Source organism: Stenella coeruleoalba (genome assembly GCF_951394435.1).
Source record: "Stenella coeruleoalba genome assembly, chromosome: 3".
NCBI classification, from domain to species: Eukaryota; Metazoa; Chordata; class Mammalia; order Artiodactyla; family Delphinidae; genus Stenella; species Stenella coeruleoalba.
In genome coordinates, this window is record NC_137148.1 from 61,850,058 (window position 1) to 61,864,446 (window position 14,389).

General features: G+C 50.5%; 1 protein-coding gene across 4 annotated transcripts in view; it reads right to left on the reverse strand.

Moving 5' to 3' along the window:
• The window catches only part of LHFPL2 (LHFPL tetraspan subfamily member 2), a 187,388-nt gene that overhangs the window by 24,981 nt on the left and 148,018 nt on the right, over positions 1-14,389 (reverse strand). For 3 of the 4 annotated variants that reach the window (XM_079918345.1, XM_079918347.1, XM_079918346.1), the window contains one exon: positions 2,715-3,360. In XM_079918345.1, the coding sequence (XP_079774471.1) occupies positions 2,715-3,144 (430 nt within the window). In that variant the 5' untranslated portion in view covers positions 3,145-3,360. Of the gene's footprint in view, positions 1-2,714; positions 3,681-14,389 lie in introns of those variants that run through there. The other variant, XM_079918348.1, reaches the window with a different exon arrangement.

The window sequence follows — 14,389 nt, forward strand, 5'->3', positions numbered from 1 at the left end:
AGCCCAGCATCTTGGGTGTGCTACTGCTCCCTTCTCCCCAGCCCTTCTTCCTAGAGGCCTGAGGCAGAGAGAAAGAGAAAAGTCAAGAATAACTCACTGGAGTGTATGAATAATACCTAAAATATGTACTCATCTTTGTGCCAAAATGAACACTCTAGCCATTTATGTGAAATAGCAAACAAGAGCACCAGAAGACTTGTTGGGCTAATCCACATTCTTAGAGACTAAATTCACTGGAGTAACACCTTATTAAAAACTGCATGTAAACAGTCTTTGAGACTGAAAGACATCTATAATTTTCTGCAAATTGATTGCAAAAGACCGATTGTGCTGGTATGGCCCAAGATGTCCCACCCTACTGTAAATGGCCTTTCCTTTGCTGGAAAGCACTAAGTTTCTCAAGATGAAAAGCATTCCTAGGGATGACAAACCAGGAGTCTCATCTGCATACCAGCATATTGACAAAACTCATAATAAAGGCATGAAGTCATCGAAGATAAGCAAATAAAACATAGTTAGGGCAAACTGAGCAGAAATACGCCTCTCTGGTGAACCAGGACTCTCAACAGGATTAATTATTTGTGTAAACTGGCTTCCCTTCATCTACATGTTTATTCTGACTTTTCAAAAGCTTTAGTAACACTTTGGTAACACTCCTCAGCAAGCTGTGAGATGCACATGCCCCCGAGGCACTGTGTGCCTGGGGGGATAAAGGAGAGGCATTTCTGACAAGAAAAAGATGAACCAGGATGGAAACCCACCTTGATGAACATTTCTCGGAAGTGAAAACCCAAGCTTAGGGGATGAACTGCAGATTGGAGAAGTGAATCAAAAGGGGGACAATGAGCTTCACAGAATCAAAAATCTAAGACAGGATCATATTTTCCAATCTCCCTGTCTTTCAGAAGAGGAATGCCAAGATCCACAGTATTGGTGCATTTATCGCAAGTGAAACTGCAAGTTAGTAGCAAAGCTGAAAATCAGAATCCTGGTCTCCCAAATTCCGTGAGTGCCTGTGAGTGCCTGGGTGTCTCATGGTACGGTTGATCCCGGCAGATAAAGAGATGAGGGGTCCTGAGATCTGTCACGAGTATATCCCCCATTGAAACAGAGCATGACTGTGAAGCAGGTCCTCTGTCATTTCTCTGGGCCCATTACCCTCTCCCCCACATACACACATGGGGCCCCCTAAGGTCTGAGAAACAGAAAACATCATCTTATCAGCTGTTTGGGAAAAAAACTGCTGTTTGACCTGTTTGGAAGCCAGCCCTGCTGAGCTCAAGAGTTTGCTATAAGGCAGGCAAGAGCTAATGCATTCGCGGTCTGCTTCTTTACAGGCCTGGATGCCAGGCTCAGTGCTTATCTCCATTGTCAGCAGCCCCGTGAACGCAGCTACAGGATGTGCCCTTCAGTGAGGGTTGTAAGTGGATTGCTATTTTTCCTGTTAGAGTTCAGATTAATAAATACCTTGGTTGTGGTTGTTTAAAAAGTGAATTTTGGGGCTTCCCTGGTGGCGCAGTGGTTGAGAGTCCGCCTGCTGATGCAGGGGACGCGGGTTCGTGCCCCGGTCTGGGAAGATCCCACATGCCGCGGAGCGGCTGGGCCCGTGAGCCATGGCCGCTGGGCCTGCGCGTCCAGAGCCTGTGCCCGCAGCGGGAGAGGCCACAGTGGTGGGAGGCCCGCGTACCGCCAAAAAAAAAAAAAAAAAAAAAAGTGAATTTTTTCCCTAAGAAGTCTATTCCTCTGCTTCCTGAGGATGTCTTCAAACTCTGGTGTGTGTGTGTGTGTGTGTGTGTGTGTGTGTGTGTGTGTGTGTGTGTGTGTGTGTGTGTGTGTGTGTGTGTGTGTGTGTGTGTGTGTGTGTTTCTGTGTGTGTGTGTGTGTGTGTGTGTGTGTGTGTGTGTGTGTGTGTCAGAACAAGTCCCTTGAGCGTGGACAGACTGATACCCTCTTGGTTCCAGATCTGCTTTTCAGCTCCACATAGAACAGCCTATGAAAATGCGGGCGGCCATGGAAGTTTCCTTGGAGCTCACGGCCTCCCCTCTGGGATCCCTGTAAAGTGCTCATACTTTTCTTTCCACTGATTTCTAACAAGCTCATTAGTGAGAAACTCCCAGAAAGTGGAAGAGTTAGTTTGTAATTTCTGATCTGAGCGCACAGAACATTCTGACAACTGTCTCCAGGAGACAAACAATTTAAACCAGAACATTATTAAACACAGAGCAGCTGATACTAATTCCCTTCCAGCCAGCTTCTTTGCCTGTGAAAGCTGAAATCATTCTGGGGGCCGGGGATGGGGCCGAGAGTGGGTGGCAGCCCCACGCTCACACTCATCCCAGCACACAGGGCCCGCGGCAGGGGGGCCTCACACACCGCAGTTCTTCCCTGGACGCACGACGCGGAAAGCACGCTGGTAATTTCATGGGAAAAGCAAAAAGTAGGAGTAGTTACTCAAACAAAACCCAGCAACTTAGAACCCGATGAAATAAGCAAGGAAGAGGAGCAGGTGAGAGCAGAGAACAGACACTTCCTTCACTTCAGGGGAGTGACACAGGGAAAGGGAGCGATGAGGGCAGCGCGCACCTGCTGCCTGGAACCGGACAGAAGACCGTCCTCCTCAAGTGTGGCAGCAAATGAATGAGCAGTGAGGGTGCTGCACACACGCACGAGCACACACATGGCTCTCAGGCCCCCTCGCCTTCGCGCACGCCTACCTGCAATTCCTTGCAGCAGCCCGCAGACGTTGAAAATACTTTTCTTCATGATGCTCTGCACACACATGGTGAAGACGGACACCAGGGCCACCATGCAGAGAATGAAGATGCCCACGGCTAAGAAAATAGCGGTGGCCTGCCAGAAGCCGCTGGCGATCTCTCCGAAGGTCTCGGCGTAGGGCCCGCACAGCGTCTCCCGCTGGAAGTGCTGCACGCCGGGGTTCCGGATGCAGCGGGCGTAGATGCCCAGCGTGGGGTGGTGGGGCTCCAGGGAGCCTCCGCCCTGCTCGCCGGGCTCGGCGCTGCCGCGGGGCTTGGCTTTTCCAATCAGCCAGTCTGCGCTCATGAAAGCAATGAGCTCGGCAAACGCCACCACAATACTCAGGAGGGTCCAGAGCATCGAGCGACAGGTGACAATGACATGACACATATTGATGTTCGAGACGTCAGGAGTCGCGAGGCCACGGGGTGAACTGGACAGGCGAGCCCGGCGGGCGGTGGGGAAGGCGCGGGAAGGAGGCTCAGGCGCTCCGGGCCGGCAGTGGCCGCTGCTCGGGGGCTCCCTCGTCCCGGCGGCGTCGTGGGGCAGCGCTCTCCGGGGCTGTCATGCTGCCATGTCTCAGCTCCGCGCGGCCGCAAGCCTCACCTACGGGGGGAGAGAGGGGAGGAGAGCGGTTAGCGGCGCCGGCCCCGCCCCCGACGCCTGCCCGCCCGGCCGCCCGCACTCCGGCCGGTGCTCAGACCCCAGTGCGCGCCCGCGGCACAGCTGCCCCACGCCCTGCGCAGCCCTGCCCGGCGGCGCCCCTCGTGCCCACAGAACCTTGCCCCAGCGAATCCTGCGCCCCTGCCAACACGCCGCCGTCCTCGGCGATGTCGGTCTCCCTCACTGCGCTCTCAGAGGCGTCTGTGGTTACCCTTATCTCTCGGCAGCACGACAGAGGGGCCCATGCCAGTCCCTGCACCCACGCGGGGGCACGCTGCGCATGGGGTTCCTGCCCCAGCTGCATGCTCTTGGGACGTGGCTCCTGCTCTATTATATCTTATTAGAAAAAGTCCAAGAGCACAGGGATCCAGACAGATCAAGATGTGTCTGCCAGTGAACTGTATCAACGGACTGCCTGCGTTTTTTTTTAAAGTTTACAGGACTCTCTGCCTGCTGTTTTGGTGTTAGATGAGCTAAGTTAGAAAAACTTGCCTCAAAACCTTTTGCTTAACAGTAGAGAGTAGTAACACCCAACTTTATTTCCTGGGAATCAAATTACTAGCAGAGACAAAGGAGGGAGTATTTGCTTCAGAGGTAAATGAGAATTTAAAAAGGAAAACAACGCCATGACAAATAATAAAACTTTGCCACCCAAACTTATTTTTCATCCATTTCTCACCAGGTGATTTTTAGACAAAATGAACTACACAAGTTAAAATGCAAAGAAGAAAAATAAAGCTCCAAGAACTGATGACTTACTCACTTGGGGAAATTATTCAAAACAGAGGCATGAATGACCATTGACTAAGTATCATTACCACTGAGGGGACTTGTTGATAACAGAGACTTGCCTGTGAAGAATGCGTCCCTTGAACTGTCCCAATTCATCACATGTGCCTCTCTGCCTGAGCTTCGATTCACCCCAGGTCTGAAACTCAACATGCGCATTGTTTCTCATCTCACAAGGACTCGTGCTGTTCCCAAGGACAAACGGCTTCATTACCAGAGGGCTCTCTCTAACAGCTTAAACCCCCTTCAGGGAGGCCCGAACCCTGAAATGGGCCGCAGGGCTCCTCACAGCCCCATTTACTGCCCGCCTCCCCCCGCCCCCAGCCCACCAAGGTCAGGAAGAATCGCACAGCTCACGTCTGACATCTGGGCACACGGCTCTGTTCTGAATGATCTTATTAACTGAGGTCATGTCAACTCCCCAAGAACTACAAAGAGCCTCATGGCATGTGGGCAATGGTTGGGCGGGGAGTTACAGAAGAGGGAGGGAAGTGGGGAAAGAAGGGAGGGAGTGGGTGTCAAAGCTTCTCCACCATGCTGGCTAACATCCTAGTTAGAGGTGATTACTTACCTTATAAAACAGTGTATTTAACAATCCTCACATCACTGCACTTATACAAGATGCTAATTTGCAAAATTAGCTAGCGCAAAGCTAGGAACAGAGGAGCTTCACTGTCACGGTGTGTGTGTGTGTGTGTGTGTGTGTGTGTGTGTGTGTGTGTGTGTGTGTGTGTGTGTGTGTGTGTGTGTGTGTGTGGCACTGGGGAGGGGAGAGGTGGTGTGCATGCCGCAGGCAAGGGTTTTGGTGTTCATCGAGTCTGGGCTCCAAATCTAGCTCCACCACAGACTGGCCATATTGACATCTAACTCGTCAGAACCTTAGCTTTCAGCTTCCTCATGGACACATGAAGAAAGAAAGGGTACCCTGCCTCCCAAGACTGTTGTGAGAAATAAGCAACATGCTGTGAAAGTGCCTCGCACAGTGCCTGGCATAGGAGGTGCTTAGTAACTATCAACTCCATTGCCTCAGAAGCTTCTCCCCTAACATGGATGACCCTGGTCAGACAACTGTTTAACCGACGGAAGTGCACCGTGGATAACAGAAACTTGGCCGTTAAAAGATCACGCAGAGGCTATTTAGAGATGGATGAGGTCACTCATGTCTAAAGCTTCCCTGGTGGGCTTTGAGGGTGAGGTCCTGGTCTTACTTCCTGTTTCCCTGCTGCCTAACACAGCTGACAAGCTCAGCTGGGGAAAATAAATTAGCATTAGGCCAGAAGTATAACCTACTCCCACTCACTCATTCTCACCTCCCCCACCCCCCAATATTTCCAAAGAGAAATGCCTTTTGAGTAAAACGTTACCAATACAAAAGAGCTTTGGAGGAGACCGTGTATAATGAAAGTGATCATTCTGAATGAGAACAAGGAAACAAGCTAGGATGACTCCCGGGAGGACGCCCCACCCCATGCAAGCTGGGCCCACCCACCAGGCTTACAAACACTTTCAATCTACAGGTGGAGAGTCTGTTTGTTAGGAGAGAATGAGGCTCTACAAGATCTTCCCATCTGATGAGAAAGCCAGTTTACTGATGGGCCCAGCTGCTCTTAATCCCTGCGGCCCCTCTACTGTTTAATGGCAATTTTTCCATATGAATAGAAAACCTCTACATAGCTGTCCTCTTGCAGAACCTCAGACTCTGCCACAACCTCTCAGGTGACTTGGATCTTAATGAATATGCGAAGCGTATACTGTTCTGGTCAGCAAGCTCACCTCAGAGTCAGGGATGCCATTAGGTTGCAACTTCTAAAGAGAAAGGATGTGGAACTTCAGAAGGGAAGAGGGCACATTCAGGCTTATTAGCAAAATGGTTCATGCCAAATTCGAGGCAGGATTATTTAGGGACGCCTGTGCTTAAATTCAGAAAGTAGAGTCCCCTGTCCATCTGTACTAAAACAATTCCCCCCCTCCACTATACCAGATTCTCACATCCACACCAGAGCGGCTGGAAGGACGCCTTCACTTTTCTGTTTGCAACAGGGAGATAAGATGTTTTGGACTTGCCAGCAAATCGGCTAATTACTACTATTACAGGAACAGCCACGATATGCAAGGCTGACTGACAAAAACTGGCTTTCCTCAGGATCCAAGAAAAGCCTTCGGGTCGGTGGGACAGGGGAAAATCCGGAGGTGCAGCTAGGGGCTTCTACAGTGCTCTGTACTCTGGTAAAATGCCCCAGTTTGGTCATATCAGATGTGCAGGGAAAGTCACGTACTGAGATAACATCCACATCATGGGAAGACAGATCCCTGTCACAGATTTTGTTAACCCAGGGATTCAGCACAGAGCTCCTTAGCACCACCCTGCTGTTCACTGTGATTCCCACTCCTCCAAAGATCCTGTAGTAAGACCAGGCCCTTGTTGACATTCCATGTAAACATCTTCTCTCCGTGGACCACTAAACACATATCCCCTCCAGGACACCTGGCTTTACCACCACATCCCTGATGGATAATGTGGACAGCCCTCTGACTTTCAGAAAAAGATGCTATGATTGTCACGAAGGTCCACAGAGGAAAGCCTCTTAGCAAGAAATAAGGAAAAAAACCAAAACAAACGAGACTCCTGCAGAAACCTAGGGTAATATACCACAGTCAGAATACAAAGCCAGGAGGAGTGACCAACGGTTGGTCCATGGGAGTCGTCATACATAGCTCTCCAAAGAGCCCTAATATTTAAAAGAAGGGTGAGGTGTGAGCAGAGCTGACACCTCTGAAAGGGGTCTGAAAGGGGTCCTTTCCTTGGCAGCTTCGTGCTGTCAGTGCAAAGGGAAGGGAGTGCACGTGAGGCAGAACCGCCCAGCATCAGTTGACTAGGAGATTACAGTACCGAAGCCTGGGAACAAAGGTCACAGCTTCTCCAAAGGTGGGGCAGACCGAGCGCACTTCAATCACAGCTGCGTCAAACGCCCACACTCTCCACCATCACAGCAACAGCAACAGCAACAAAGCCCGAGAAGGAGACCCTGCAAACCACATTTTGAAGACCACCACCACCTTACTCACCTTGGTTCTCTTTTTCAACTTCATTAAGAAAATCTGCAAGCATAGATATCAGGTGAAGAGAACGGACAATGAACACCACATACGGAGCACTGGTTAACGTGTTGCCGTATCTGTTCTGCAGATCCACAGCACACACACTCACACTCACACTCATATGCAGACATCTTTTCTCTGAACCATCGGAAAATGAGTCACAGATGCCTTGACACTTCACCCCTAAATACTTTTGCATACACCTCCTAAAAATGAGGACATTCTCCTTCGTGACCACAGTAAAATGAACACACCAAGAAAACTGACAATAATTCCCTTATATCCCAAAGCTGGGTCCACACTCAAACTTCCCTACCCTGCCTCCATTTTTATAGCTGTTTCTTTAAAACCATGACTCAGCCGAGGCTCATGCATTGCATCTCGTTATGTCTTTAGTCTCTTTTAGTCAAAAATAGTCCTTCCGTCCCTAACCTACCCGTGCTGCCTGCATTTTTTCCTCTGACATTGCCTTTTTTGAAGATACCAGGCTAGCTGTCTTACAGGATACCCCACAATTTGTCTAGTTCCTCATGTTGCCATTGAAACTTGTTCTCTATCCTCTACTGTAGAGAAACTGGAGGTTAAATTTAAAGGCTAGTTTAGATTCAGCTTAAATATGTTTGGTGAGAATCCTTTGTAGGTGGTGCTGTGTAATTCCTACTGCATCACACTTGGGAGGAGTATGATTGAGGCTACACCTCAGAATCAGTAACTTTACACATACATACATATGCATAAGTGTATGTGTGTGTATATAGAAAGAGACAAAAACAGACAGAACAGTCTGTCTGGTCCTCTCCGGCCCTAAAAAAAAATCCAAATGTTGGTGAGGCAGTGAGCAGGAAGTCTGCTCTGGGCAGGGCCTGGGGGGTGGGGTGGGGGGCGGGGGGCACTTGGTGGTGGGCGTTCTGATGTCACAGTGAAGACGCCCTGTCTTGAGAGAGGCCATCCTGGAAGCTAAAGAAATCCTTCACCAAAGGGATTTTACTTTACATAGTCTTTGTGATTCAGTAAGTACTAAAAAAATAGGAACTCTTGTGATTAATAATAAATTTACTACACTGACCCATGTGGCCCAAACAAGCGATACGCTTCGGAGCAGACTGCACTTTGCTCCCACACCACGGGTGGTTTCTTGGCCCATATCCGTGTTCATTATTACCACCTCCCTCAGATGCACAAGTCCCACGAAGGCTCACCACCATGGCCTCCAGTCCAGCGTCTCCGGAAGGATAAGAGGATTAGGAAGGTAGAATTCGTGTGCTTTTGCCTTCCAGAAGCTGGAAAGACCCCCTAGAGTGCTACTTCTAAGAGTGCGGTCCCTGGACGCCCCCAGCTCCTAGAGGGGGATGTGGGCCACCTGTTTCCAACAGCCTAAGTTCCTGGTTCCCACACACTGAACCAAACCTTCTGGAGGTGCTGCCAGAAACTGCGCTTTTAACAAGCCCCCAGGAGCTGCTTTACACACTGGACTCTGAGAGTCCGTCCGCTGGGAGGAGGTCTCACACGGGTGCGGTCCGCTTGCACAGAGCCGTTCCCTGGGGCTGGGGCAAGGAGGGGGCATGGGCAGCGGACGCTGAGGCCGAAGAGAAGGCCGACAGGCGACGGGTGGCCCAGCGCATCAGGACACAGCCAGACCAGCTGTCCCCGGCACAGCTCGCAGAGCCACGCAAGTCACAGGCACGGGCGACTCTGCAGGGAGACCAGCCGCCCCCTTACGCCTCCGCTCACGTGTTATCCGGGAATCCTCGGAGGATGGCGTGCGGGGCCCCCAGTCCATCGGGGCCTCCTCTTCGGAGCACAAGCGGTGTTAGAACTGAAGAGACAGCGCTGGCGTGAGCAGCTCAGCACCTTCCACGATCTTTGTAAAAAAATCAGCTACCGGGCTTCCCTGGTGGCGCAGTGGTTGAGAGTCCGCCTGCCAATGCAGGGGACACGGGTCATGTCCCGGTCAGGGAAGATCCCACATGCCGCGGAGCGGCTGGGCCCGTGAGCCATGGCCGCTGGGACTGCGCGTCCGGAGCCTGTGCTCCGCAATGGGAGAGGCCACAACAGTGAGAGGCCCGCGTACCGCAAAAAAAAAAAAAAAATCAGCTACCAAAGGAAGTTCTGCAAACTCTCATTTGTCCTGGTCCCTCCCTGAACTACACTGACTATGGAAATGCAGACACCTTGACTCCGTTTAAAAGGAGGGTCCAAGTACACTAATAGTTACACTGTTCTTCAGGCTACAGCCTCAATGTGCTCAACACCTCCTGCTCATTGCCAGTATCTTTTCCTCACGGATAAACCCCTCCGCTCCATCCCACCTCTGACTCTACGGGCAAACCCTCAAGCTGTGCTTCTCAACCGGGGGCGACTGCGTCCCTCCCGCCTTGCAGGGGACACCTGGCAATGTCTGGAGACATTTTCGGTCGTCACAGCTTGGAGTGGGGAGGGGTGCTTGCTACTTGTATGTAGCGAGCAGAGGCCAAGGGTGCTGCTAACACTGGCCCTCCCTCAGCAGAGCAAGTCGGGCTGTGGAGGGTGACAGCCCCGCTCTGGGGCCTTCCTGCAGTCTTCACATTTGTAGGTGCAACTTAAAACGGAGCTCGAAAATCCCCCCACTTTAGAAAGGTCTGCTCTAATGAGCAAGTCATGTTCTATCATCTGGATGGACATGCATAGTATTCATTAAATTAAGTACACTTGCAGCCGTTTTTCTGCAAAATTCTTCTAAGGTCCAAGCTAATCTGTATGCCCAAGATGTCAGGCTGACAGGACGTGGAATCCAACTTGCCAGAGTTGACAGAACCTCGACCCTGCTTCTCCCGGGGTCCTGGCAGTTTTTCTGGACCACAAACGAAAATCAGCTCTTGCTTTCAGTCATCTCTACGCTACGAATGGCAAAACGGGGCTTCTCGAAACTGCAAGTTTGGCCACATGGCCTTTATTTCTCCCGAATTCTCCTTCTCCAGAGTTGAGCTGGCCACTCAGTACGTGCTCAGGTGGCCTTGGCCACTGCAAATGTCAGGGAATCTCAAGGAACTTACCAAGTAGCCCTAAGTAATTTCAGGCATTCCAGTTATTACCTGACCCCAGCTTGGCTCCCCTCTGCAAGATGCTTCTCTCTCCCACTGACCCCAGAGGTGGTTTCAGCTGCTTGGTGGCCCCTCCAGAGAAGTGAAGGTTCCACTCTCCAGAACACCTCAGCAAGCCTCTTTTTCCTGGGTCTGATCACTCGCTGAGGAGCCGCTCATTGTCAAGTTTGTTTGTTAATTCACCAGTCCTGGCCGGTCACATGTGTCTTCCTCGATGCCCACTGCAACTCCTCTGTATCCAATCAATTTGCTTTCTGAGCACACATTTCTAGAGGGATCATTTTTATACTCTGTCCTGAGGCATCAGCAACCAGGAACAACAAGTCCACCTGTCTGGTCCTATTTTCTAAATGATCCATTCTTTAAGATTTCTCAAGCCCACTTACACATTATTGATTTATTTATTTGGCTGTGTCAGGTTTTATTTGCGTCATGTGGGATCTTCATTGTGACATGTGGGATCCTTTGCTGCGGCATGCGGGCTTCTCTAGTCACGGCTTGTGGGCTTCTCTCTAGTTGTGGTGCGTGGGCTCCAGAGCGCGCGGGCTCAGTAGTTTCGGGGCGTGGACGTAGTTGCCCCGCAGCAAGTGGAATCTTATTTCCCCAACCAGGGATCGAACCTGCATCCCTTGCATTGGAAGGTGGATTCTTAACCACTGGGACCACCAGGGAAGTCCCCCACTTACACATTTTATAACTTCTTTTCTTTCTACAAATGTCATCATCTAAAAATCTGCACGAGGCAAGTCTTCCTTTACGTGTCTTTCTCTTTCTGTCCAACAGGAGAGACTGAAGAACCAACTTCCATGGTGGGCACAAAGGTGTGACTCAGCACAGATACTGCTAGCCAGGGCCCACATGCCTATGCCCTGTACGCACTGTGTGGGGTATCAAAGGTTTCGGGTTTGCTGAGGCGGAATTACAACTTGAGCTTCAAGAGATGCCTTTTAATGTTACTGTTTTACATAATTTTAAACAGAAGGTATTTTTCATACTCATAATGAATTCTGGCAAAATATAAGGTGTTACGTGAGCCTCACTAGTATTTTCAGGATCAATAAGAAAGCAGAGAGTTTTAATGGACAAAAGTAACACAGAGTGGAAAACGAAAAACTTATAGACCTTACACATAAAAATCAAGATACCTCCTGCTTCATGAACTCCCTGGTGTCATAGAGGGGGACTGCAAATGCCCTCTGTTTAAGTGACCCAACTCTGAGAATAAATTACCCTTAGGGGATGGACTCCTGTCTCATCTAACAGCTGGGCAGCCTGCCCCAGCACTGGGGAGCACGGATGTTCATTCTTACAGCAACTGCAGGCTTTCTTGTCCCTTCTGCACAGAGGCAGAAAGAATTGTTGCTTGTTCGCAAGATACAAGGCCATCAGCCAGGTTCCCCTCCAGCAGCTTAAGAAGGCCCAAACACGATAATGGAGAGGATTATGCCACCTGTTCCTTCTGAGCCTCTCACACAAACCCATAAAACACCAAGTAAGCTCAAGAATCAACTAGAACAAGAGTCCCTTCCTGACTGGAAGCTTCTGGGAAAGCTCTTGTGAAAGACTGTATTATACTTTCAAATATTCTGTCTCTTCTTCGAGGAAGATGATATTGTTCCACCCCATGGACATCAGACCTGACCACGGGACTTGCTCAGCCAATCCCATGTGGGCAGAAGTGACACAGGCCACTTCTGGGCAGAAGAGCTTAGGAGCTGGTGCTTTGCTGTCCAGCTCTCTTCCCACTCCCATGAAATCAGAAAAATCCCAGACAGAGATCTCTCCATCCGCCTGGGTCCCTGGCAACACGAAGCAGAGGCACAGCCGGCCCTTGACGGATGTGCAGTGTGGTTGAAAAAACCAAACCTCTGTTGCTGCCGATGCTGAGATTTTAGGGTCATGGCACGACCCAACCTCCTCTGAGGGCTGAGCTCCTGGCAGAGCCAGTGCCTGTGCATCCTGTCTTTGGCGTCAGGATACATTCAACTCCACCATCCCCTACGACAGACACGGCGAAGAACTGTTTGAAATTTAACAACAATAAAATTCATCTAGTGAGACACAGGAAAGCTTGGCAACTATCTCAGAAATATTCACTGTACAACTCACTGAGGTAAACTGCTTCGATAAAAAGTTTACTTTCTGGGGCTTCCCTGGTGGCACAGTGGTTGAGAGTCTGCCTGCCCATGTAGGGGACACGGGTTCGTGCCCCGGTCCGGGAGGATCCCACATGCCGCAGAGCGGCTGGGCCCGTGAGCCATGGCCGCTGAGCCTGCGCATCCGGAGCCTGTGCTCCGCAGCGGGAGAGGCCACAGCAGTGAGAGGCCCACGTACCCCACACACACACACACACACACACAAAAGTTTACTTTCTTAATTTTAAGGTTAATGAATGGAAGTGCTAAGAAAGAAAAAAAGTCCCAATTGAGTAAATGAGGACGTCAGCAGTGACTCTGAGAGCGACAGCTGGAAGAATAGCTTCCCACATCAGGCGCTTCTCCGAGCCTCTTTCCAAAGGGTCCTGACTCACTCGGAGCTGCCCCGGCTTTCCTTCTCTTCCTTCCATCCTGGGGTGGCTCCAGCTACCTGTGCAGCTGCCAGCTACGATGGCAACTAGGAAGTGTGCTTCCAACGAACACAAGAAGAGAGCCCTCAGCTCTGCCTGGAGGGAGGCTCAGCCGGACCAGCAGCGCAGCAGACACGTCCAGGACCGGCTGGTACCAGGTGTCAGACCAGGCCGCAGGTGCGGGGCTGCCCAGGGGCCTGTCTCCAATGGGCATCAGGCCAGGTCTTTCCAAGGAATGGAGCCCACAGGGCTGGAGCGAGGGTATCCACAAACCAAGGGGGCAAGAGACCACGGAGGAGGGCAGTGGGGATGACTGAAGCCCTGGGCCTCTGGCTGCAAACAAGAAGTAACGACAGCCCAGGATGCAGGGCAGTAAACGCGGAGAGAGTGAAAAGCTGAGCCCATGGGGCATGAGGTGGAAGAAGCAAGTCACAGGCAGACAAATGGCTGTGACCACACTTTTAACTGGTTTCTGGTCATCTCCACCATGAGAATCCAAATATTCCCTCCAGGAATACAGTCATTTCAGAGATGAAGGAGAAGAACATAGCATTAGGGTGAAAACTGGTGGCTTCCATGAAGAAAATGTTCATCAGCACGTGAGAACACCTGTCACTTTAAAAATACAGTTGTTTTAAGTTAGGTATTGCCTCCTTTTGAACCAAGTCTGTATATATAGACACAGGCACAGACACACACACACACACACACACACACACACACACACACACACACACACATATGTGGTATCATCTTATAAACTCAAAAGTTAGTAGTAGACAAAAATGTTAATCTGGAAATAGTCACAAGTAGTTAAAGAATGGCAAAAACGTTTTTCTTTCCTTGTATCTCCACTGGCCCTGAAAACCTGACCCAATTAGTGCTACTGACAGAAGAAACGGAGTGGTTAATGTTCAAGTTGGGCCTTAGTGCCAAGGTTCCAAGCGGCCGTTAAGGAGGTGACGGGTGTGAGCATGAGCGCAGCGGAAACCTCATCCCAGCGTGGCCCAGGGGACAGGCCAGCTGCATGACTCACAGAGAGGGGCGCCAGCCCAAACCCCAAGCCAGGAACTGCCTGGAGGGCACAGGGCAGCAGCAGCTCACAGCAGCAGCCACCCTCACCCAGAATCCCATCAAAACAAACGCCACAAGGCGTGCACTGCCATCGGATGTACCTGCAAAGCTCTCAGCAGGGTGACGCATTTCTAATAACCTACTACAGGATATCATCAATGAAACGGGGCTAATGATGTAAGATAACCCTCATCCTTAAAAACCAAGACCTAATTCGGGATTTACCCAGGCACCAAGACAACGCTAGCCATTGCTCACTTTAAAAAAAAAAATAACACCTTCTATATTCTCACTGAGGTCGTTTCTGTTTCTAACCAACATTGCTAAGCAGTAGTGGTAGTTTAGAAAGTTTTTGAATGATTTA